Source organism: Ochotona curzoniae, unplaced genomic scaffold, assembly GCF_017591425.1.
Source record: "Ochotona curzoniae isolate NIBS_2020 unplaced genomic scaffold, NIBS_Ocur_1.0 scaffold_3835, whole genome shotgun sequence".
Classification (NCBI taxonomy): domain Eukaryota; kingdom Metazoa; phylum Chordata; class Mammalia; order Lagomorpha; family Ochotonidae; genus Ochotona; species Ochotona curzoniae.
The window spans coordinates 19,039,579-19,064,729 of record NW_024467114.1 but is presented as its reverse complement, the minus strand read 5'-3'; the positions used below and the strand labels follow the sequence as shown (position 1 = coordinate 19,064,729).

The 25,151-nt window shown below is 39.8% G+C and overlaps 2 protein-coding genes across 3 annotated transcripts in view; one reads left to right on the top strand and one right to left on the bottom strand.

Moving 5' to 3' along the window:
* The window catches only part of NME8 (NME/NM23 family member 8), a 56,126-nt gene extending 50,235 nt beyond the window's left edge, over nt 1–5,891 (top strand). For both annotated transcript variants that reach the window (XM_040964666.1, XM_040964667.1), the window contains 2 exons: nt 39–277; nt 5,736–5,891. In XM_040964666.1, coding sequence (XP_040820600.1) covers nt 39–258 — 220 coding nt within the window. In that variant the 3' untranslated portion in view covers nt 259–277; nt 5,736–5,891. The remainder of the gene's footprint in view (nt 1–38; nt 278–5,735) is intronic.
* A 7,672-nt stretch (nt 5,892–13,563) lies between these two features.
* SFRP4 (secreted frizzled related protein 4) lies at nt 13,564–22,547 on the bottom strand. The gene is made up of 6 exons (XM_040964668.1): nt 21,798–22,547; nt 20,560–20,640; nt 20,396–20,461; nt 18,568–18,766; nt 17,319–17,382; nt 13,564–14,844 (listed from the first exon to the last, which is right to left on the bottom strand). The coding sequence occupies exons 1-6, from the start codon at nt 22,240–22,242 to the stop codon at nt 14,659–14,661; spliced, it is 1,041 nt and encodes a 346-aa protein (XP_040820602.1). The 5' UTR covers nt 22,243–22,547; the 3' UTR covers nt 13,564–14,658.
* Between the last annotated feature and the right edge of the window lie 2,604 nt (nt 22,548–25,151).

Sequence of the window (25,151 nt, the reverse complement as noted above, 5' to 3'; positions counted from 1 at the left end):
AATGTCCTACACCTTCTTGAAAGCATTCTTCATTGCAGGGGTTCGTCTTTGCTCCTGATTCTGACCAAGTGGAATGCTATTGCAGACTGGAGACGAATGATGGGTCCCGTAGACCCTGAGGAAGCAACACTACTGTCCCCAAACTCCCTCCGAGCCCAATTTGGAATAAGCAAGCTGCTAAACGCGGTCCATGGGGCATCCAATGTTTCTGAGGCTACAGAGGCCATCCATAACCTGTTTGGAGACTTCATCCCTTAGAATCTCAGGGAAAACTCAAGTATGTATTATGCTTGCTTTTTGACTGGTTGTGTTCATCAGGCCGAGAGGAGACCTCTCTTGAAAAGACAAAAAATGTTCTTACATTATTGAATCAAAATTTATTTCCTGCCAGAAACAATATGCTGCTTCATAACAGCCTTATACTCCCAAAGCTGAGTCTCACAGATACCAGTGGTATAGTGGATTCAAGTTGCATGGAGCCATACTTAGGCAGCTGTACCCAAACTATAGTGCAGACAGAACAGGTGCAACATTCTTGGATTTTTGAATCTGACTCTCAAACCATGCAGTTTCATACAGTTCCCCAACTTCCCTCCATTACCTTTCTTTGAAGGGCCCGAGTCTCATTCAGCTGCCTAACAATTCTCTAAGTAAACGGAAACTTGGAGTCTATTAACTACTCATGGTAATGTAGGATACTATCAGCTGGCAAAATGTTGGAATTCATGTAATATGAGGAATTTGTTTCTATCTGCTCTCTTTTTTTCTTTTCAAGGAGTATTTCATAAATGCATTTCTAGTTGCTAGTATTGCTCTAGTTGCTGACATGAACATGACTGTATTAGCATCTTGGCATGTAGAGTGTTGTCTACTCCTGAATAGGTGATGGTGAGAATCAGTTTCCAGGGCATAAAAAGAAAGCTTTGTGAAATGGACAAATGCCTCTATACCCAAGAGCATACAAGTATGCAGGACATGAGTACCTTGTTTCCTTAATATTGCCATTTAGACTAAAATGGCTCCAGGTACAAGAACATTGGATCAAGATGTTATGCACACAAAATAATAGTAAGTTCTAGAGCAGTACTGTTTATTCTAGGACTCATGAGTCTGACTCAATTAGAGACCAAGTCTATTTAATCTAGGAATATTCATTTTGGCAGAACATATATTGTATGTCTACTCAACTACAGATTCCTGATTAATAAAAAACTATATAAATAGGGATTGTTGCCGTCCAAGAAATTCCATGATGGGTTACAAAATGGAGAGATATATTGTCTAGTCACAATCACCCAAGACAGTGCTTTACTAAGCATGACAGTGAAGAGTGAGCGACAGGGATGAGACCCAGCAAAGGTGCTAACATTATGCTGATAGCTTCTATTAGCAATGTGTCTTTTTCTAACCTCTGCAAATACCTCTTCCTTGTGTGGCAGGGAATTATGACAAATACAATCTTCCATTAATGTGTAATGAAGTGATGAATTAGAAGGTATATATTGTATGAGTATTATCTGGAGAAGGCAAGGAATGAAAATAGGCTTTAAAAGCATTGGGCAGGATTTTCAAAATCTGAGACAAGGGAGCAGAAAGACAGATAATTCAGTTTTCAAAGGTATATAAACAGTTTCATATTTGTAACTCCTGACTTTTGTACCAAAAATATTTTATTGCATTTTTATTACTATGTATGCTATGTTATTTCACTCAGGGCCAGTGACATGCAATAATCATTTGTTCAACTCTTGCTATATGCTGGACACTGGTGGAGTTTAGGTATACACAGTTCTTTTCCTAAAAGAACTTAGGACTCTTCAGGGAAAACATGAAAGCTTTGGGCAGATGCATATAGGAAGCAGAAAGAAGGAAAATGAGATGCAAACTCTCCAGGAAAGAGGCACTGTCATAATAAAGGTAAAAGCTGTTGGAAGCCTGAGTTAACATAGTAACTGTGCACTTCGTGGTATGTGAAATGGTCAGATGATTTGTGGACCGCTGCACTGTTTCCATGGAACTTGAAAATGGACTACTCTGACTTTAACCTTAGAATCCAGACCATTTTCTCAGTCACTCAAGCCAGAAAGTTTTATCTTTTTCTCTACCTACTTGGTAGGGTAGTAGTGATTCACAGGCAACTCCGAAGAGGGAGACAGGTTAGAAATAAGAGCCACAAGCTGTGTTTTTGTTTTGCTGGGTAGAGGATGCCTGAATGGAGAGTTAGTCAGACTCTCAGTGCAGGGCAGTCAACAGGCTTCATCATGATGACATCAAGGAAAATGGTGCTCCAGGCTCTCCTCACTTGACGGAGCAGTAAAAAATGAACTAAACAAAAACAAACAAACAACAAAACCCAGAACCAACTTTATCAGATGTCTGATAATGCTGAGTTGGCATAAAGGCAAGTTACAAACAGTGTGAAAAATTTGTTGCATTTTTCTTGTCCTTTGAACCATCACTTCTGATTTGGATACTTGAAGATATGGCAATCCATATTGCCTGTGTGGGATCTCAATTCCACACACAATGGAACATATTTTATTGAAAAATTATTGTATATTTAACCGTTCTGGAGGCTATCAGAATAAGGTGTGCTTGTCTATTTCATCTGTCCTGGAAAGTATTCCATGTGAAAAAGTGATGGACACTAGCTGAAATTACTACACAGTGATTGAGAAATAATGCAGCCACACATGGCCACAGGTTGTGGTTAAGACCTACAGCAGACATGTATTTTCCCCTCCCAGACTTGGCCAGTCAACTACACTTCTTAATGCAATCTTTAACCACAGATATTGATTCATGTCTCCAAGCTGAAAGTGACAGGACAAGGGGCATGTGAAAATGCCACAAAATATAACCATGCACATACAGTGCCAAGTGATACAGGCTGAGGCTCTGCCCATTAGGCCACAATGCCGGCCCTGCTTTCACGTTATTTTTAACTTGTCTTTATGCGTATGTACATGCTAGGAACAAGATTTACCCTATAAAAAGCAAACAACAACAACAACAAAACCAACGGAACAAGTCGTCTTGTGAATGAGGAGGCCAAAATGTTCAGCAATATGCTCACAAGCAGAGTTGAACAAATTATAAAATGATTATACAGAATGATTGATTAATATTCATACCACGAAGAGTACAAGGATGTTTTGGTATTGAATACCAATCAATATAAAGGAATACGGACAGAAAAGCAGTAGTCATTTCAACAAAAGCAAAAAAAAAAAAAAACCTACTTAGTATATCCAATACACTTTAATATAAAAACTCAATAGAAATTTAAAAAAAATTTAGTATGATAAAGACCATAGCTAATACACTGAATGGTGAAATCCTGAAAGTTTTGCCTCTAAGATAATAAACAATACAACGATTCCCACTTTGCTACTGATGACTTGTTTAGACATTTACCCAGAGGAGATAAAATAAAAAAGCACTTGAAAGATCTTCAACACCATTTACTGTTAAGGGAGTGCAAATTAGATCAACAATAACACACTGCTTTATATATAACTCAAATAGCCATGATCTGAAATAGTGAAACAAGTGTCAGCAGCACACAGAGACGTGGACACTGTTCTTACATGCTGCTGATAAATGGCACAGCTACCAAGGAAGAGTTTAAACATAGACTTACAATTTACCTAATAACCTCTCTCTTAATTCTATACCCAGAAGAATTAAAAGCAGGCATTCAAGCACACACATAACCGGATGTGTTAGAAAGTTATTCACAGTGGCCAAAAGACAGAAACAACTCAATGATTCAGACCTCAGAAGAATGAATAGACAACCTATGATATGTATAAACAATAAAGTATTCTGGGCTGCAGCATCCATTGGTTTGCATATGAGATGGGGCTAGGCACAGAACTGACTGGGTGACTGCAACTACCAGTGTGTGTAGGCTGATGTTTGTGATAGACTGAAATGGAATCCACACCAACTGGCACACACAGGAGTCAGGACTGGGGTTACCTCTGGCAAGGTTTCTTTGGGGACCCCCATCAACTGGATCACTGGACTCAGAACTTCAGCTGGAGGGGGGAAATTACAGGACCTGTGATCTGACCATGAAGTGTATGTGGCAGAACTGGGTCTGTTTGGATGTTGAATCCTGAGCAGTGGAGAGCATGTCAGATGCACATGGGGGAAATGACGACCAGTTCATTGAGGCCTGAAGGGGATGTCTAATACCGTGGAGAGCAGAATAAATTGGACAGTTCTCTTGGTCAAACCTTGACAGTGGTATCTGAGTGAGTGGAGACTCTGTTAAGACAAACTGTCAGTCAGTGGATCTTGGAAGGATTTCCTCATCTTTGGAGCAACAAAATCAACAGCATCTCAGAACTATCAAAACCACTTAAGCAGTGCCCTCAGAACATGCTCCACATTGGGGACTCTGGGATGACACTGGGTAGCCTTCCCCTATTTCTGGGTACTGATGCAGTTGGGATGCTGGGAGCGACACTCTCCCCTCCTCTCCCCACTTTCCCCAAATACAGGAAGAAAAGAGGAGATTGGAAACAGTTATCTCATCCACTTTCCCCACTGCTCAACTCTCCCCACCCTCATCCGTGGTCCACATGGATATGCATCCTTCTCAGCTATGTAAACATCATCAAAAATAAAATAAATTTATTGGATAAAAATATTCCTTAGTAATAGGAATTAATGGAGTACTAATACATACTTCCACATGGATGGACCTAGAAAATATTTTTAAATGAAAGGGGTGAGAGATATGGAGACAAATATGCTAAAATCCAACCTATATTAAGTACCAACAGGCAATCACAGAAACAAAGTAGGCAGAGGTTTCAAAGGGCAGAATAGAAGGAGAAATTGAAAACTATTGAGTCATAAGATCAGGGTTTCTTTTTAGGGTGTTGAAAATTTTCAGTGCTTGTATACAATGTGAATCTACCTAATATCCCTGATTTGTACATGTGGGTGGTTAGGAAGGAAGTTTTATCCATCACACACACACACACACACACACACACACACACACACACACACACACACACACGGAATAAGGAATGGTTGCTCTGAGACACAAAAATACCTTGCCTAGAATCTTCCAAATATCCCTCCCCCATTGGCAGACAATCAAGCCAGTGTAGGACACATGCATTTAAAGCAGAACACAGGCCTTTCTGCCATCAGAGCCCTTACATGCAATTGAGCCTTAAAGTTCTTGGGGAGATAGCAAACCAAGGCTTTTTTGTTGTTGTTTTGTTTTGTTTTGTTTCTTTAACATACACTGTAACCATAGCACAAATCCTAGAACTCTTCTGGTTCCCAGCTACTCCCCCTTCCACACTCACCCTTCCCCTCCAGCCTCTGCAGACTTCTGGGTAAAGAGCTGCACTGCCAGTCCTGTGTCCTTCCTCGGTTCCCTCCACTTCTCTTGCTCCCCTTTTGTTTGAGCAGCAGTTCTGAATCCTTAAAACAGTTGCAGGGGTGGGCGGGAGGAGTAATTACTCCCAGCTTAGTATTTTGAAACTTGCTCAAGAGTTGGTTCATTAACACGTTGCTTTGTAAATCCTTGTTGATCACTCACTTCCTGAATCAGGTAGCCTAGCTAAAGAACAAAGCCATTTTTGAGACTCTGGGATGGTGGCGCATGGGAGGGACCTTTATGCAAATCTCCGACATGGAAACCCATTAAACTGAGCATAGAGCGTGGCCATTTATTTTATGACATGTATTCTTTCTCTTCCTAGAGCTTGGAGAAGATGTCCACGTCAACGTATAATCATGTGGCTGTCTGGGATGAGTAACAGGAAAAGACTTTCTGTTTTTGGAGGAAAATTCATTTCAACACGAAAAAAAATGTGGGGTAAAGCACAATAACAATAAAAATGCGAACTTCTAATAAATCTCAAGGCTTATTTTCCTCTGTCTTCAAGAAGGGATTTAAGTGGGCTTATATAAACACATAAAAGATGCCACAGAATAATTGGAGAAGAAAGGAAGATGAAGTACAGAGAGAAAACAGCAGGAGAGATCCTAAGAAGCAAAGGGCACAGGTATGCAAAATGCATTTCATGAATCTCTGTGCTTGCTTACACATTTATCCAAAAGTGATTTTGGAGTCCAAACTTCCTAGGAGACAACTCTGAGAAGATGTCACACAGATTCGTATGATTTGCAGTCTCAATACAAGACTGTACAGGCCATTTGCCTGGCATAATGAAGGTAACATAGTGCACATATCCCAGGGATAGAAGATCATAATGAACAACTATTTGAGGGTATTGTGCCTCTGCAACAAAATGTCCTTAAGTTCCTAATCAGGGTTATCTGCAGTTTTCAGCATGTTAGCTAACATTCCACCTTTTCATTACACCAAAAAGGGTACATTTTGGATTGTGAGAGAGAATGATGTGTGATTTCATTTCCATTCTAGTTTCTAAACGCTAACATTAATGATGTTAAGATTCTCACAAGCCTTGACTCTTTTTAGTGGGACAGATTTTCACCTCAAATTTTGAGTACACCAATCCAATATTCGACAAGTATGCCTACAAAACCACTAAACTATACAGACTAAAGCAGCTTTCCATTTGTCTTCAAAGAATTTCTTCTTTTTTTTTTTCAACTAAAGCAAATTATTTGCTTCCTTTGGGCTAGATAGAGAAATAAGTAGTAAGAAGAAAATTTTCACCTTCCTCACTTCCTTCACTTTTGTCCACTCTGTCAAACTGAATGAAATTATCTATTTTATATGGGCAGTCTGTTTGGGTATTTATAATGTGACAGTGTTATGTGGCAAACCATTTACAGATCTCTCAGGAGTGCTATCCTATGATACCAGCAGATGGCAGAATGCACTCAGTTGTGTATTTGTGCTCCCGTTAGTTGCAAGACATATAAGGCTGGAGGTAAGTATTGAGAAATCTAATAATCAATGTCCAAAGAGATAAATTCAATTCAACTTTAATTTGTGGTGGTGTGGCTCTTGGAAGGATTGAGCTTGACAGGGCTCATCACATCAACACAAGACAGCCTTATGAGGACAAGGGTTGGCACTATTTGAAACTGTCTCCTTATTCTGGGGAGAAGCAAGATTAGAATAGTCTACCAAATCCTCAGAAAACAAGCTAAGTGGGTCGGTCAAATTTAACTAGGTTACTAAGGGGGAAAATGCAGATCCTGGATCATTACGGCCAAAACAAGTGAGGACAACAAAATCAATGTATCTGGAGTTCTGTACTAATATTTATGGGATGGAAAGCCAAACATGATGGTGGGGATGTGACTTCAAACACACAGACAAACTTAGAAACTTAGAAAGTTGATCTGTGTGGGAACGACCTGTCCTACTACAGCCAGACAGAGCTGGAGGTAAAGTCTGAGTCTTCGCTAATTTTCTGGAGAGAATAGTCCTCTTCCTTCAGAACTGGCTTTGTCATGGACTTCAACCCAGCACCTGTTTTCTTGGATTCTGCTCCTGTCAGCAGTGCCTTGCAGAAAATGAACAGGTTCCGTTGAACATACTGTATTCTGTTTCATAGCTGTTCTGCTGGACTCTCTCAGTGCCTTCTCTGCCCACTGGAGTGCATCTCCTGACACAGATACATGCTTGGATGATGTCAGAATTCACATACTCATTGGAAGTCATTTCGGATGACTTCCAAAGTTAGACTTTTTATTATGTCAGTAATGGGAGAATGTTGACTCAGTAATTGCCTATGTGATTTTCAGCTGATAAGATATTTCAGTGACATAATTGCTGAAGTTATTGAAAAAGTTAACATGTTAATGATTTTTGTTTGTTTGTTTTTAAATCCAGTTTTGGGCAGTGATGGTTTCTAGATTTTCTTTGGTAGCATGGAGGTGTTTTGTTTATAATACCATTTTGGCTTAACCTCAGTTTTTCACAGGTATATACTTTACAATTAACAACTCAGATTTATGCTTCTACTGCATGAATATATAAAGCCAACATTACACAAGAAAAGACATAGCTACTGATATTAAGGACCTCTTTAAACATATTTTCTCTCTCATTAATACTTAAGTAGACACCTAAATATTGTGATGTTTGAAGTTGTGATTAGTACATACTCCCTGTAATACATCTGAATAGAAAAGAAAAAACTCTTAAAGGATTGGGGGGTTCAAAATGTGTATTGATATGAACTACAGAAAATGTGTATTGATAGACATTTGTTGCTTGATCTATTTCATAGATTGTGCAAAAAAATACATCCATTAATTGTGATATTTCTGTGATTATTACACTACGATGAACATGAGAATGCAAATCACAGATGTCCAAGCACAGAGGCCCCAGAATTCTAGCTGATGACCTCTGAAATTCATTTTCTTTGCACCAAAGCCACCCTCCTCAGGGGTAGCTGTCAGCTGGTGATTGAGTGCCACAAAATCTGTTAGACAGAATTGTCTTCGGGAAATGAGACTTGTTGATGAGTGACTTTGGCTCAAGGACTCTGCAGTCAACCTTGCCAAAGATTTCCTAGACATCTCAGTCATTTAAAACACTCAGGAGCAACCTTCCTTCTCTCTCCCTCCTCTCCTACCTTCGGGTTAGTCATGAACCATGCTGTAACAACATCTAGTGCTACCCATTTCCTTTCTTCTCACAGATATTTCCTCCAACAGAATTCTTGCAAATTCACATCTGCCTTGGCAGTTGCCTTTTGGAGGCTCCAGATTAAAACAGTGTGAAGGGAGCAGTTTCAAATTTGCATATCTACATGACTATAAACCATATTTCTCTTTGAAAATACTTCCAAGTGCCTTGTAATCACAAAAAAAAAAAAGTTCATCAGACAAAACACAGAAAACATTAATGTCTTGCATTCTTTTGTGCTCATTTTTCTTTCTGGTCTTGAGAATTCAATAATAGTGGAAAATTATTTGAATCACACACACAAAAAATCCACTTTACTCCAGCATACTTTAGAAACCATTTAGGAAACAGTGATCAAGATTAGCATACATCAGATTGTAGCCAAAAGTAGCATGTTTTTTCTCTTAACTGTTCTTTCTGTGGTGATAAATGAATATTCCTTTAATATTCCAGGCTTGAGTTATTGTACTTCATCCTGGGAAAATAAAATTCTAGAATCCTGGGTGCCCAGATGTCTTTCTTGACAGGGGAAGGGCAACAGTGAAACTCTCACATCTTTCTCCAGCAAGGAAGATTATTATCCATCAACTTTTACATTCCATCAGTCCTAATATGATTAATTTAAAACTGGTGATCATAGTAAGCAGAACCTTCTGGGAAAATGCCTCCCTTCCTTTCTACTCAGAAACTGAGTCTCCCTACCACCATCACCCTTACCCCCGCCCAGTTCTCTCAAGCTAGTACAAATCAGCAGGTTTTAACATAAGGACACAACAGATAGTCTTACAGGCACCCAAGGACAGAAATTAAAATGATCAGATGGCATATGCCTGGAACTGAAAAGTAAGAAAAAGTTTACTTATGTAAGTTCTCACATATCTCAAAAGAAGATTGGGCTGAAAGAAAGTCCCCTGCCATTTCTGCTATACTCTAAATCTTCATTTTTTTTAGTTAGCTAGCTGTATTGTTAAATTTTATTAACTTGAAAAAGCAGAAGAGGTGGCCAAGGCATTTCCCAACAGCCAATATCTATCCACCCATCATCTATCTATTGTCTATATGTATGTATGTATGTATGCATGCATGTTTTTATCTACATGTAACCAGCCATTAACTACATGTAACCAGCCATTTAACCAGCCATTGACTATCTTCCTTTGAGGTAACGATCCTTCATTTTCCCAGTTTCCTGGAGCATAAGCACTGTTGATAATATTGTCAGCTGATACAGCAGATAAAGGAGAAAATTTTAACCAAGATATCTATTTTAGTCCATTTTCTGTTGCTATCTCAAATTGCCTGAGACTAGATACTTTGTAAGGATCAAAGATGTATTTATCTCACAATTTTGTAGATTGACAGTACAAGATGAGGCAACCTAATGGTCCACCCTGTGTTGAAGATCCCACGGTAGGTAGTATCATTATGTGAACGAGCGCAAGATGGAGAAATCACATGGCAAAATTGGAAGGCAGAAACTAGGCAGGGAGAAGTCTTACCTTTTTTTTTTAATTAGTAACAAACTACCAATGCACAACCAGAGAACTACATTAATTCCTCACGAGAGGAATTAATTAAATGCTGTTGGGACAATTGGATGGCAGCTTGCAAAGGTAAGAAGCAACACCCCCACCTGTCACCTCATATAAAAATCGGCTCTAAATGGATCAAAGATCCAAATCAGCACCCAGAAACCATAAAGCTATTAAAAGAAAACGAAGGAAGCACTCTCCAAGATTCAAAAATGGGGAAAGACGTCTTCAAAAAGATACCAAAAGCCAAAGTAAACAAGTGGGACTATATAAAGCTGAGATGCTTCTGTACGGCTAGGAAATGATCAACAAGGCAAAGAAGCAACCAACGGAATGGGAGAATTGCACAGTACACAACTGATTAGGGACTAATATCCAGGATTTACAAAGAGCTTCAGAAACCCAGTGACAATTAAAAAAAAAAAAAAAGACAAAAAACCCTATAAAGAAATTGGCAAAGGAAATGAACAAACATTTTTCAAAAGAACAAATTCAAATGGTTAATAGACATATTAAAAGATGCTCAGACTCCCTAGCATTGACATTCCACCTAACTCCAATGAGACTGGCTTATATTCAGAACACCACCAACACCACCTGTGCAGAGAAAGGTACCCTCCTTTGCTGTTGGTGGGAGTGTAGGCTAGTACAACCACTATGAAAATCAGTATTGAGAGTGCTTAGAGAACCCCAGATAAACCTGCCATATTACCCAGCTATCCCACTCCTAGGAATACATCCAAAGGAAATGAAAACTGCATATGAGAAAGGGATCTGCATCCTATGCTTACAGCAGCACACTCTACACTAGCAAAGACATGAAAACAACCCAAAGAGGAAACTGTGGTACATCTACTCCATGGAATACTGCTCAGTCATTAAAAGGAATGAAATTATACCATTTGCAACCAAATGGTTCCAACTAGAACCATTATGCTGAGGGAAATAAATCAATCTCAAAATGACAAATACTGTATGTCCTTTCTGATATAAGGCAACCTTCATGCAAATTATAAGATCAATAGCCCTTTCAATACTATTTTTGCTATATCTCATCGGTTTTCATATTTTTATTTTTATTTTCATTTCTACAAAGTAGTTTATTTTTTCTTACTAAATTCTTCACTGACTCATAAATCACACAGTAGCATCATTTTCTCCAAGAAGCTTTCTTGGTTTTCATTTCTTCATTTCTACATTGGTTATTCAGTAGAATATTAGCATATTCCATGGTGCTGTAAATTTTTTTAAATTTTATTCCTGTTGTTGACTTTGTTTTATGGCTTCTCATTTAAGGCAATGTATAGTAACTATGTACTGACAATGTCAGGACACACTTGGATAGCAAAATGATTGACTTGTGACTGCTTAGGAAGGACTATACTATTGTAATAATATAGGGGAAATACGTTGTGAAGAGGGGCTTTTGAGAGGGAGTAAGGAAAATCCCAGAGCCTACAGGATTTATATCATAAAATTAAAAATAAAAAGGAAGGAAAAAAATAGAAAAAGAACCCCCATCACAGGGGAAAAAAAGAAAGAATGCCTCCATATGTATTATCTGATACATACTGAGATAAGAGTAACTACTGTGACTACTATGAAAACCCTGTATTTCCTGTTATGGTACATAACAATAAAATGTACTACTAGTCTAAAAAAACAAAACAAAAACTATTCATGCACAAGCAGAGAATTACATTAATTCCTTAAGAGAGTAGCACCCTCAATGACTAGCTAGCATCTTATAGACTACACTTTTTACACTTTCCACCACCTCAAAACTGCCATATTTGGGGCCGAGGCCACAGAATGTGGAATCCTGCATTACAAATCTTATACAAGCCAAAGCATTAGCCTTGACTAAAGAGGTTTAACTGATTTTAAAAATATGGTTAAAAAGAAGAACACTAAAAAAGGGAACTGGAAAATCAATACCGTCACTCACCTATGTTTCAAGCATTCTGAAGCACCACTAATAAAACAATCATAAATTTTTAAGGAGCCTAATCCTTCTAACAATGCTATTTAAACAAACTCATCTCAAGTGACTAATTAAAGATGTGAACACATATCTGGCTATTAAATGCTTATGCAGTTATTCAATATGCTCAGTTAAGAAAATATCCAAATCCCCAAAAGTGTTTGTTGAGTAGTGTACAACACAGACTATAACACAACTGTGACAAATGGTGCAATATCTGCTTTAAGTGAAATATTAATAAAGGGCCAAAGGAAGGAAACAAGATATAAAACAGGGAGTTTTCAGTCTGTCACTTTCACTTTTTCAAATCATGATCTAAATGTACAGGGACTTCTGGACAACTGATTAACTCTGCATAGTTATAAGTGGGAAATGACATGATTTTAATTTTGTTATTTCTTATTTTGTGCATTGATTGAATATCTTTACTTTGAACATTTATGGAACAAGATTACATTTTTACCATTATTAACAGCCCAAGAAGCATTTTTAAAAGAAATGCTCCCAGTTGTACAAAATTATAAAATTAGCTGATATAAAAATATTATAATTTTTTATCAAAGCATCCTGATTCCTAAATAGTTACCACATCAGAGACATACTTCACCTCTTGCCCACATATTTGTATTTATAATCTATCACATTTATTTAAGTAAAGAAAGCATTTGAGAAAAGCAAATTCTTGGTGCTTACATGGAAGCCACTCTAGGACCTATATCCTCAGTTGGTACCAATGCTCATTTCCAGCTTTTTCATAATAAATAATCAAACAGTGCTCTGGTTTATCTTTCACTGACTAAACTGAAAAAAAGAGTCTCAATCAGGAAGGTTTGTGTGTAATAACCATTATATAACTTCAGGTAAGTCTTTGATGGATGCATTCCTTAAGTTCGCACAGTTATCTCCAAACACTTATCATAAGAATTTTTGCATTTCACCTTTTTTTTTAAAAGATATCTTTCCCTGCATTTCTGTGAAAAGTTTCCACTTGAACTTTCCCACATTCTCAAGAATTCCTACTGTGTTAAGGAGTTAAAATAGGCCACCAGTGTCTTCCAGGAGTCTGTCCAAGACGGTTGAGTTTGGATACTATGTGAAGTACCTGCTTGACTATACCTATGGATCAAGGGTTTTGTCCTTTATACAGCAGGATCACACCTGGAATGTTTGCATCATATTCCTGGTACAGGCTGATACACAAGATTTTTAAAAATTCTGCCACTCAAGGGTAACAATGTAGAACAAAGCATTCAGGAGAAGGTGAGTGCACACATCAGCATTCTCATTAGCCTAGTTTCTCCACTCTGTCCTTACTTCCATGTCCCCATGACTACAGAGATGACATTAAATCATGTATTTCATTATCTTATGTGCAGTCAGTACTACTGGTACTACTTATGGCAGTATTCTTTGTTTGAAAAATAAAGATGACTGCATATCTAAAGAGGAATTAGTCTTGAGCTTTCTAGAGCATTCTGCCATCTCTGTGCATAGTGGATGGACAGGGGGTCTCAGCCTCTTCCTCCAGGTGCAGAGTCGATGGATAAGAGTCAGTTGGTGTTGCAGCCCTCTCACCAACGCTTCACAGACATTCTGAGAGCACCAGAAATCAGCAAAGAGAACATTCTTTCAGGCTTGGTGATCATAACTCCAGGATGCCTGGAAGTTGAGATGAATGACATACCTCTCCTGTTGTGGATGTGAAATACATGAGAATCGACTAACTGATGCCCCGATTATCATGAGACAAACTCACAGTTCCTGGTACTACTTATGGCAAGAAGCAACTGATCATAAAAAAGATCACATTCTCTTCATCATGGCACAAGGACCAAAGAACAAGAATCCAGATATGATCTGTCTGCTTCTCCTTTTTATTTATGTATTACTATTGCTATTTTAATTTTTAGAGTTTCTAGCTAAAAGTAGAGCAGAAAGTCATCTTTGTAAAAAAAAAATAAAGAAAACACATAAACATAACACTTTCCCACATCCTACTTCCCTAAATTTTTCCCAAATCCTCCTTCATCACAAAACTCTCATTGTAGACGAAAAACACATAAAGGTCTTTTTACATGATTTGCTCTTCCTTATTCCTTGGAAGCATTTTATCTTCTATTACATTTTCAGATGTTGCTAACATTTTAATAAATCAACAGAAATAAAAATATTGTTAACCATTAAGGGTTTTGTTCGAAACACAGCATTCATTTCATAATGTACGTCCTAGGCCGAACTGTAAGAACTTTTCCCAGAATATCATTCAGAGTACACACACAGGCTACTCAGGATGTACTAGGCATTTTCCACCAGCTTTACTTCATTCTTCAGTTCCAATGGCAAACTACCATGATGGCTGTTAAGTCACTCTGTGATGTCTTAGAGAGAAAAAGTGAAGCACAATGCTAAGGAAACTACTGCAAGATGTGTCTACGCAGAGTGCTGCAGGGAGGTGTTAGGGCTAGGGGTGTGTTCCAGGCAATGCCTGGCCTCATCCTGGAAGGAGATCGCCATTCTGGAAGGCAGTTAGCTCACACTCTCTTTGGGTTTTTTCTTTTTTGAGTACTCCTAGTCTTAATGTTCTTCTTGGTGTTGGCTGGTTTAGGAGCAGGTGGCTTTCCCTTTGGTTTGGGGGGATGACTACGGCTGGTGCGCCCGGTGGTTTGCTTCTTGTCTTGGATTGTTCTCTGCTGTTCCTGCAGCCTCTCTTCCCACTGCTGGGAGGCAATTTGTACACGTGAGTGTCAAATACATCCCTCACACCTTTATTCTGGTAAACCAACAACAGAATGTATCAGTGTGTTTAATCATTGTTTGAGAGACAGAGAAACAGAGACAGAGAGCTCTCACCTACTGGTTCACTGCCCAAATGCCGCTCCCACAGCGGCTAGGACTGGGGGTCTGGCTGAAGCCAAGAACTAAGGACTCCATCCAGATCTCCCACATAGAGGGCAGGCCCTCAACTACTTAAGTTGTCTATTACTGCTTCCCACGGTCTGCAAAGGTGAGATACTCAAGTCAGCATCCATACCTGAGGACAGAACTTTGAAATGGCAAGTGAGTATCTCACTAGCCTGTTAACTACTGGGCCAAGTACATACTCTAATGCAATTTCTTACATCACCATTATAGACTAACAGTGGAAACATTACCATAAACAGCAACACTCCCTCAAGTACTCAAAATGTACAGGGTGACTTGGAAAATGTTCTATATATGAGAAAGTCATGACGCATGTTCATTCCATCGATGCACACAACAGTGTTTCTAGTTAGACACCAATTTCATGACTAACCAACAAGCACAAAGAGGTTATTTGCAGATGATTGCACAGCTTATGTATCACAGTCAAGATTCAAATCCATTCATCAAAGCTCCAGAACCCAATGCCCTCCATGCGTTTTTGATCACCAGCCCTAAAATGCACCATTTCCCATAGAGCAAAACCTCTAAAAAGACTGTAAAATGACTAACAGCAAACATTCACCCAGCCTCACTAACAAATCAGAAATCTCTTATTCCACATTTGTTCATTAAATTCTCCAACATCCGAAGATGGACGTTCAACTATATGTACTCCAACAATCTCCTTTTTCCACAATGAACATGCCTTTCCTAAGATTATCAGTGGATCCCTGAAACCATAAACAGTTACAAAATCTATGTAAACTAAGATTTTTTCCTGCACATATTACATGTGGTAAGGTTAGCTTCCAGATTAGTGATGAGCAAAAATAGCATGTTCATACAAAATTAATATAACAACATAGTTAAAATACATGAACATGGTCTTTCTCTTTATCCCTTTCTCAAAACATTTTATTTTACTTTCTAAAACAGGAGGCAAAAAACTGACTATGAGGGTGTGGGATTAGTGTAATGTACTGAAGCATCAGTTATGCAGATATCAGGGACATGAGTCATTCTAGGTAATCAGTTTCCTTGACAGTAGATTTATTCTGTAAAAACCTCATGGAAGAAAAAAACTTAGCCTACTTGAATAGATACCACTTTCCATTCTAATACATGCTTCTGCTTTGTTAGAATACATGAGTATTTCATTCAGCAAAAGTTTGAGCACAATTTTCGGCCAGAGAGAGTTCTAAAGGAAAAGAAAACACAGCTCCTACCCTCCTAGGTACAATCCAATTGTATTTTAAAACAACAAACCCATTCCTATGTGTTGCTTTTGTTCGGTAGTATTTTCCAGTTTTCTCCCACACATACTGGAATGCTTGCTGGCAAAGCGAATTGCTCACATAGCTTTGATTCCTAACGCCGTCATGCCTCTCAACAGTTTTGGAAACTTAGAATCCATTCTCCATTCATGCTGCTAACCTCCTGTAGTCTTGAGAAATCAAGCAACCCAGCCTGCTAGCATTTTCTGTCTAGTACCACCCAACACAATCCTCAGCTTTAACACAGTTGTGTTTCGTCATATTCAGAAGTGACGTGGGTTGGGGAGACTATGCTAGATTCACCTTCTCCATAAGTCAACGATTAATACTTCCTATTGTCTCATCCAACAATTTTTATTAATAAAAACTAACAGAATACTAAAATAGCAGTACCTTTGGTGACAGGAAAAAGCTACATCTTCCTAAATGTACCTAAACATATTTTCAGGAGCTGGGATATTTTAAAATTTCAAACTCATTACCTGATATTGTTAGTTCATACTATAATTCATACTATAATTTTACACTTTTGGATGAAGAATTATTTTACTTCTGCTCAGTATCATGAATTATCAGTATCATATTACCATTAAAATCAGATCTAAGAGTATGCTGCGTACAACAGTTAATCAGTTCTAGCGAGGCATTGGCGTTCCTCCAAATATTAATTTTAATCTAAGTGGATATTAATTGTTTCAGGATCAATTATCTGCTAAAAATAAATATAGCACAATAAACAAAAGTACTTTAGTTTGGAATATATATTACAGTACACTATATATTTGCACACATATATATATTGAATACAAATATATAACCTTTGAATTTAGATGGCAGATTTATGATTAAAGTGACAATTGTTACAGTCTTATCTACTCCAAAGACAAATACTGTTGCTATTTATGGCTCTTATGAGAGCTTGGGTATGAGAGAAAATAAAGAATTCTCAAATTCTATAGAACTTCTTTCTATTAATTTATACCTGTATGTACATTTTTGCTAATAATACTTACTATGGATCTTTTACTAAGTTGGTCTCTCCACTTTTCAACTAAGCAATTTTCAAGGAGCATCATTCTGGAAAAAAAAAATTACCCGAATAAGCACCACTTAGTTATATACGCAGAAAGTTTTCAAGTAGGAAAAGGTATTTTTAAATTTTTTCCCATAATTTCCATGTCTTTCACTTGTATATTTTGTTCATATTTTCTCGCATTCTCCCTTGTACCTCTATTTACACATATGTACAGATAGATTATATCATACTATATATTTAGATCACATTGCATATATCCTTTTATAATTGTATGATTTGCTAATATAATTAGAATGAAAACCTCAAAGATCAGTGTGATGTAGTATAATATTACAACTGTGGATATCTACAATATATTTAGCCTTTCCTGCACTGCTGTACTCCCCTTTTTACTAATCCCTGGAGATGGGATAGAACCTCAGCTGTGCTGGGCACGGCAGCAGTGAAATGCATCAAACAAGAGACGAGCCCCCAAACACTGACTTGCTTCTTTGGAGTAACAGGATTTAAGTGGAGGAATGGTTTTAAGTTGTGTATGCAAAGCACCTCATGCACAGCATGCGGAGGTCTACAGGTAGCGATGGAAAACAGCACAAAGAATTCAAGTGAGGCTAGATACAAAACATGTTTTTGTTTTCTTTTGGAGGCACAGAAGCTTGAGTTGTATACAGAAGAAACAGAAGATACCTGGGTATGACTGTGTTAGCGTGAATGAGTTCATCGGAGAAGTAAGTTGCATAAGTTATGCATTCATACTAGAACCAGGATGCAGAGTTCGTCTGTGCTGTAAGGAATATACCAATGTATAAAGGGATGTCAAGGGGAGTGTCATACAGCGGCTCACACTCCTGAAGAGATACACATGTATATGTGTGTATGTGTGAATCATTCAGTTATCTGTTCAAACCTTACTTATGAATAAAAGATCCAGTGTTTTCTAGACTAAAGTTGTCTGAAGGGTTTGAAAAGAACTGCTCTTTCTCAAAGCAATTCATTTGCCTTTACAATGTGGAAATCATTTAGTAAATTCTGAAATTGATTGGTAGAGATTCTATTCTCTACACTCACTTTCTGATATTTAGGATATCTGGCATTCCATCAGAAGTTCTGATTAAAACTACATTCTTCATAAAGAATATGACACCATTTTGCCTTATATCTTTAAACAGAGACTGTTAACTAAGATTCGGTTTGCATAAGCAGTCTTGTCATTGCATCACACCCACCTCGAACGCCACTCATAACACATGATGAGAACATCTTGATGCGGTAGGATATGGGGACACTGACAGGAGGAATTTGTAACCAGTGGGACTTGAGTGCGAGGGATGGGTGATGAGGACTTGAAGATCTCTTTCACATCCACCACTGTTGTCACTTCATTGCAGCCACTCCTCTGTACAGCTTTTATTTTGGCATGAATAACTGCAATTTAAAAATTGATATAAGTGTTGTTGAAGCATTTAGAGGAAAATCAGAAATGGTGGTATCTGTTCCACCTGCAAAATAAAAAATCTGGCTTTAGTCTGATCTGTATAATCAGTGAAGATGCCACATAAACATTTATGTGTTTATATTCCCTCTTGTGGCAATGGGAAGTGAGAATCACAGAGTCTTAGATTCAAAAGCCTCCTCTGATATTTGAACTTGATACTTTAGTTCCACAAACTCATTGGAAGCATAATATTTTAAAACTGGAATATGTTTATGAGGATTAATATTCTCAAATGTTTTCATCTCACAAGTTGACAAAGTGACAGCTCTGGTGAAGAGATGTGGCACTCTCATTTCAGGTGGTCAGGAATGTCGGTGTCTCTGACCTAGTTTTCAATCCTAGCTTCTTTAGTCCCCTGATAATTCTACTTGTCAGGGAGTTGTAATCAGCCTAATTTGGTTTTGTCTTGGATTCCATCCTACCAAGCTGGCTTCAAAAGCGACCAGAACACTTGAACAGAAAATTATTTCACCATCAAGATAGTTCCAAGGACAGGCCACTTCAGGGGACAGTGTGACAATCAGAGTGGCATCCAAAGTTGGGTCTTGCAAGAAATCCAGCGGAACAGATGAAGTCAGTGTCTACACAGAACAGATTTTAAAGAAAATCTATTGAAAGAGATAATGTATTTTTTCGGTTGTTTAATTATCCACATTGATTATGGTTTTCAAACCTGACAGCGAAACTCAGAAGTGATTCCAGTAAAATTTTACATTGCTCTGCCATTCTTTCTCCACAATTGATACACAATGTACAATTTCTTAGGGATATAAAATTCCAGCTTTTGGATATGTAAACTAAGCAAATATACTCAATACATTCTCCCAAAAACAGTTTTCTATTATTTCAGTGGATATAATTGAAAGATAAAATAAAATACAAAATAGCCGCAATAGAAGTTTTAAAAACACATAGTTTTAATTAAATAACTCTCAAACAATGACAGGAAAATTGAAATTCTTTAAAATAGCATGGTTGACTTATTTTTTTGAAGAACATGTTAAACATTTTTTTTTCTTAATAATGAGAAAGGAGGGCATTTAAACTCTTTCAGTTCTGCAGCCATAGGGCCTGGTAAGTAACACATTTCCCTCACAATTTCGTTAAGAAACTAAATGATTGTGGTTATTTTTAAGTAAAGCATTACATGTATGTTCTCAGTTTTCTGAGTGTCTATGCCTTCAGTTTCAGGCCCTCAGATAAAGAAATCCACAGATCATTCTCTCATCCTTCTTGCCACTAAGGGTCCTTTGGCTGAGCTGTGCTTCCCACCTAGATAATCAGGATAAAGGTGTTAAACTTGTTACCTACTCTGCTTACCAACTGGGTACTTCACTTGGTCCTTACCTGATTTGCCCAGAAAAGCAATCAGTTTTACAATTGGTACTCTGCAGTTTGGAGCCCACAGAAATGACTAAGAGAAAAAAAAAGTCAACAATAGCGGCTCTCTTTCTTGCCACGTGATCATCAGTCTGGCTGGAACAGAGACAACAGCACCACAGTTATGGTTTGGTGCCACGCCAAGTCTCAGAAGCAACCCGCTTTCCCAGCTGACTTACCATAACTGTAGTTCTTGCTCAAATATGTTGCCAAAGTTGGCTTGACTTTTTTGCACTTGCATCGATCTGGAAAAGGTAAAAGAGAGGACAATAGGTTAGGAAAGGGTACAGAAATCCTTCTGGGGAGACAAAGGAGAGGCAGCCGTGCAAAAGGGATGACACACCAGGGCTGAGGCGCTTGCAGTCAACATCAAGAGGCCGCTCCTGTACCATCATATCTGGAGTGATGTCTATCCACTTGACATCTGCAAGACAAAAAGTGCAGCACAGGCATGGTTGGAGATGGGAAACAAGATACCAGCTGATAATGCACACCACTACAGCATCAACAAGGAACAGTATTTGAGATAAAGACTTACAGGTGACTCAGCCCATCCAAGTGTAAGTTGGTGTGAATGTACATCTATTTAACTTGGCTGGTACACAAAGTCAACCTGAGTAGATCACAGTCATCTTTCCCAAAATGAATTGAAGATGTTAATGGTCCAAGTGGACAGTTAAAGATAATCAGAACAACCCGCATACGTTCAAATCAGATTTTCTCATTTTCCAGTGCAGTAACAGTCATCAGCTACAAAGCCAAACCCAAACACCAACGCTCAAAATCTATATAACTTAGGCAATAAATGTTTTTTTCCACCTACAAGCCTAATGTGCAGAGGAGTTTTAACTTGCCCCTTCACTTACTCTTGCTCCATGCTGAGGGCAGCATTCCGAGGTACAAATCCTCAGACTGTACCAAAACAACACTGTCATTTCTTTAAATGTGAGTCAGAGAAAGCCTGGATGGAAGAATGCAAAAACATTCTGAAGTTTCAGAAATGCATTTGAACTCACTCCTTCCTCCAAGAAAAGCAGCAAAATGATCAAAGAGAAAAGAAGGAAGTGAAAACAGAGACTAGATGCCACAGGAGTTGGTTCCTGGTCAATGACCAGGAGCCTGAGGTCACAACTTTCCAGGGTGCCTAAATTTACAAACCTCAGTCTTGGCGGGAGTAACTTTGAAACAGAGAGTGTTAGCACCACTCACTCATACCCAGGATGGTTTTAAAAACAGTCAATACTTGTATAGGCAGTGTGCTTGTGTGCATAGATATAGTATGATCGTTTCTGCTGTGATTAGTGTTTGGGCTATTGACTGTCATTGAAAACCTCACCCAGTAGCTCCTGTATAAGTAAAATAAATCCTCCTCTTTTATCTTCTCCATGGAATAAGGTGCTCCTAATCCCAGCTCCCTAAACCCCTGTGGGAAAACCAGAATTTTCTAGACACAAGGTCTTCCCTCATCCCTCGCCATTTCCTCAGGAGTGAGATGGAAGCTGAACACCTCCCACGGGCAGCCCCAGGTGTGGCCACCAGAACCTCACGTGGTTCCTTCTCCATTCTTCCCCCCGGCCTCACCCTCGGGGAGGTCGGTGACGATGGCCTCAGGTGAGATGCACACGCCACGGTCATAGACGGGCAGCTCGTCGCAAGCCAGGTTCTCGGGCCAGCTATGGTTGTACATCTTCATGAGTGGCTCACAGTCATCGCGTGCACGCTGGCACACCGACTTGCATGGCTTGATGGGGTCGTGCAGGAACTCTAGCGTGCAAATGGGTGCGTACATGGCACAGAGGAAGAAGCGCAGGACCGCGCTACAGTTCACGTCCACTAGCTCCTCGTACTGCTCGATGGCCAAGATGGCATTCTCCTGTGTGCTGTGGTGCAGGTGGTTGGGCATCCGCGTGATGTTCCAGGGCATGTGCCGGCACATGGGGATGCGCACCGCCTCGCAGGGCGCGCCGCGTACACCCAGCGCCAAGCGCAGCCACAGGCACAACGCCACCAGGAGAGACAGGAGCATGGCTGGGCTTCCCCACTGCGCGACACCGACAGGCGGAAAAGGTGTTGTTCTTTTCGCTTCCCCCAGGTTCTCGCCGTCCCTTCTCCCAAGAAGTCTTCCGGACAGCAGGAAAAATTTCGCACCAGATCTCAAGTGGGCAGCAATGCGGGGTCCGGAGGTTCGGTCGCTGGTCTCCGCGTTCCTGCGCACGGAGCACCGGCAGCGCCAGTCCTCAGCCTCCAGAGCACGACCCCGCCGGGGCAGCTACAGCCCAGGACCCTGCAGATCGTAGTGAAGCCAGCCATGGCCATTGCGAGACCCTATTTATCCCGACACCTCCCCTGACGTGGGCTCGGAACGCTCCCTTGGCAGCTGCAGGCGCGGCGCGGGCTCCCCTAGGCTGCTCCACCCCCGACCCCTCCGTGCAGCAGCGGTGACATCATCTTCTCCGGGCCACAGCCCAGGGTTGCAATCCTGCATTTTCCCAAAGTTTCCCCTTCCCCCATTTTTTTCTGTCCGACTAGCCCCTTTTCTCCGTACGAAGAGTCTCTTTCTGAACATCAGATACAAGAAGGTGAAGAGAGAATTTCAACAAACAAAACGCCACTGATCTGGGCGTCCTCTGTCCCAGGAGATTCCCCAAGTTAAAGGCGAAAGGGAACCTTTACTGCCCTCCAGTTCTGAAACTGAAAATACTTCCCGTCTCCAGCAGGGGGCATGGGCAGTGCTGGGTGGGTGCGAGTTTCCTGGGAGGACAGTAGACTTTGGCACAGAATGCTCAGCCTTTATTGCCCCGGCGTCCCCGTTCCCACCGGTGCGGAGTTTGTTTTTGTGGTGGTAGCTGAGAGATAATAAGTTTTGGCTTAAGTGGTTCCAGAACAGCACTTGATTTGCACTTGATTCGCTGGGGATTAACAGAACTGTTAGAGGGTAGCAGTGAAATGTTGTCTACCAACATTCCCCACTTTACATCTTCCAACTGCTTACTCCCCTCCCAGTCCAGAGTGGAACTGGGAGTCGGGAATTGGAGAGACTAAGAAAACTTTGGATTCACATTCTGAAGATATTTTTCTCCCCTTCATGCAAGCAATTTCCAACCTAACAGCCTATGATTTTTTTTTATGTGCTTGGAGAGTGTTACTTGAGTTGACTCAGAAGCTGTGAACCATGGAATGCAAGTATGCATGCTTTATTTTCTCTTTTATGGTATTCGTTTAGGAAAAGCTACTAACACCAGTTCTCGCTCAGCTGTACACAAAAAAGGTTTACTGTAAAAAGTGTATACAATCTTCCAACAGGAAGGTTTCTAAGTACATATTATTGTCTAAAGATATGAGAAACAAGGAAAGATGTTCTTTGAATGCTAATGCTTTAACACGTGGGTTAATTGTAAATCTGAATGAAATGCTATAGACACTTTTGTCTTCAAAGCTGAGACTGAAAAAGCTGGTTTAGTTTTGACCCCTCACACAGGTTAGCGATTAAACAGTTCCAGAAGTAGCAGTCACACTGCTATTTATGGGACATCTGCAATGGGCAAGATATGAACCTAAGCCTTTTAAACACTGCATCTTATTTTCTGGAAGGGGGCCATGAATTAAACATGATTAATTGAAAGGAGAGATGAGACAAATTGGTTTCAAAATTTACCCAACAAATCTGGTCCTATTTAGAAGCAGCCTAATGGTGTCTTAACGCAGCCAATAAAGAGAGGGTCCGGTTTCTGTGGAACAGATTTTAAACCCCCCAAAATGGCAAACTAAGCTAGTAGAATATCAAACAAGGGAAACAGCTTGGATGACATCTCAAGCCATTTCCAGCAACAAAATTCAGTCAGTCTGCAAAAGATGTTAAGCCTGTATTCCTACCAGGAAAATGAGAGGTGAATTACTTGTCAGTCTCTTACTGGCTCAGCAGGACACACTTGGGGGAGGTTCAGACTTCTGCACTGGTTTAACTACACAAGTAAGAAGGTAACAGTGGGTTTCCCTGACGGCTCTGTGTGTCCTTCCAGAAGGAGGCGCTTTGAGCTCTTGTGACTAAACTTTTGGGCCTGTTAGTGGTCTGGTTTTTCTAAAGAGGGGGCTGTTGGGGAGGGATTTATCAGCATTTTCTGCCAACTGCTCCTTCTTTTATGCCCTCCAGGGAGGTTGTTTTACTAGAAAACTTCACTTTTTCTTTTGCCCCAATATCTCTGAGCTGCACAAAGCTCAGTAACTGAGTAAGCTCATCTTCTTTTCAGCCTCCCAGAGTGTCTGCTTCTCTGGCATCCTTGAAGTGCCTGGACATCTCTAAGGCTCCTTTCCCAGCCATGCTCTCACTCTCAGCAGTCCACTCTACTCCATGTTTTCTCAAGGTCCACATTTCTGACATAGGAACCTGAGAATTCTTTGCCAAATGCCCCTCTGTTGGGGGAGAAGGACAAAAACCCATTCCAGAAAACACTGTTCTGTGACCACATGCCAAATCCTTGTTTGCTTACCCAGCTCTTTCCTGGCCATTTCCACCTGGACATTCCCATAGTCTGCTCAAAGCCAATCAAGCCTAACATGAATCTATCTTTCTACCCATGCAAGACTGTTTCCAGGGGCCCAAACTTGATACCTTCCCCACCCCCTGTCTAAATCTCTATAATTCTCAAATCCTTTCTATCCTCTCCATTCTCTTTGCCACAGTTTTAGCTCATTGATTTCTTTCTTGAGCATCACAGTAGTAGCTTTCTCCATCACCTCTTTGCCTTCTCTCTGGCTCTACCCATTCTTCACACCAATTCCTGAATGAGCTTCCTGAGACACACTCCTAATGAGGTCCCCTCTGTAGCGAAGAATACCAGTAGCCAGGATATTCTTCTGGGTCTCATAAAAGGGTGTAGGGTCCCCAGGCTTTGGGCCATTCTCAACTGCTTTCCCAGGCCACAGGCAGGGAACTGG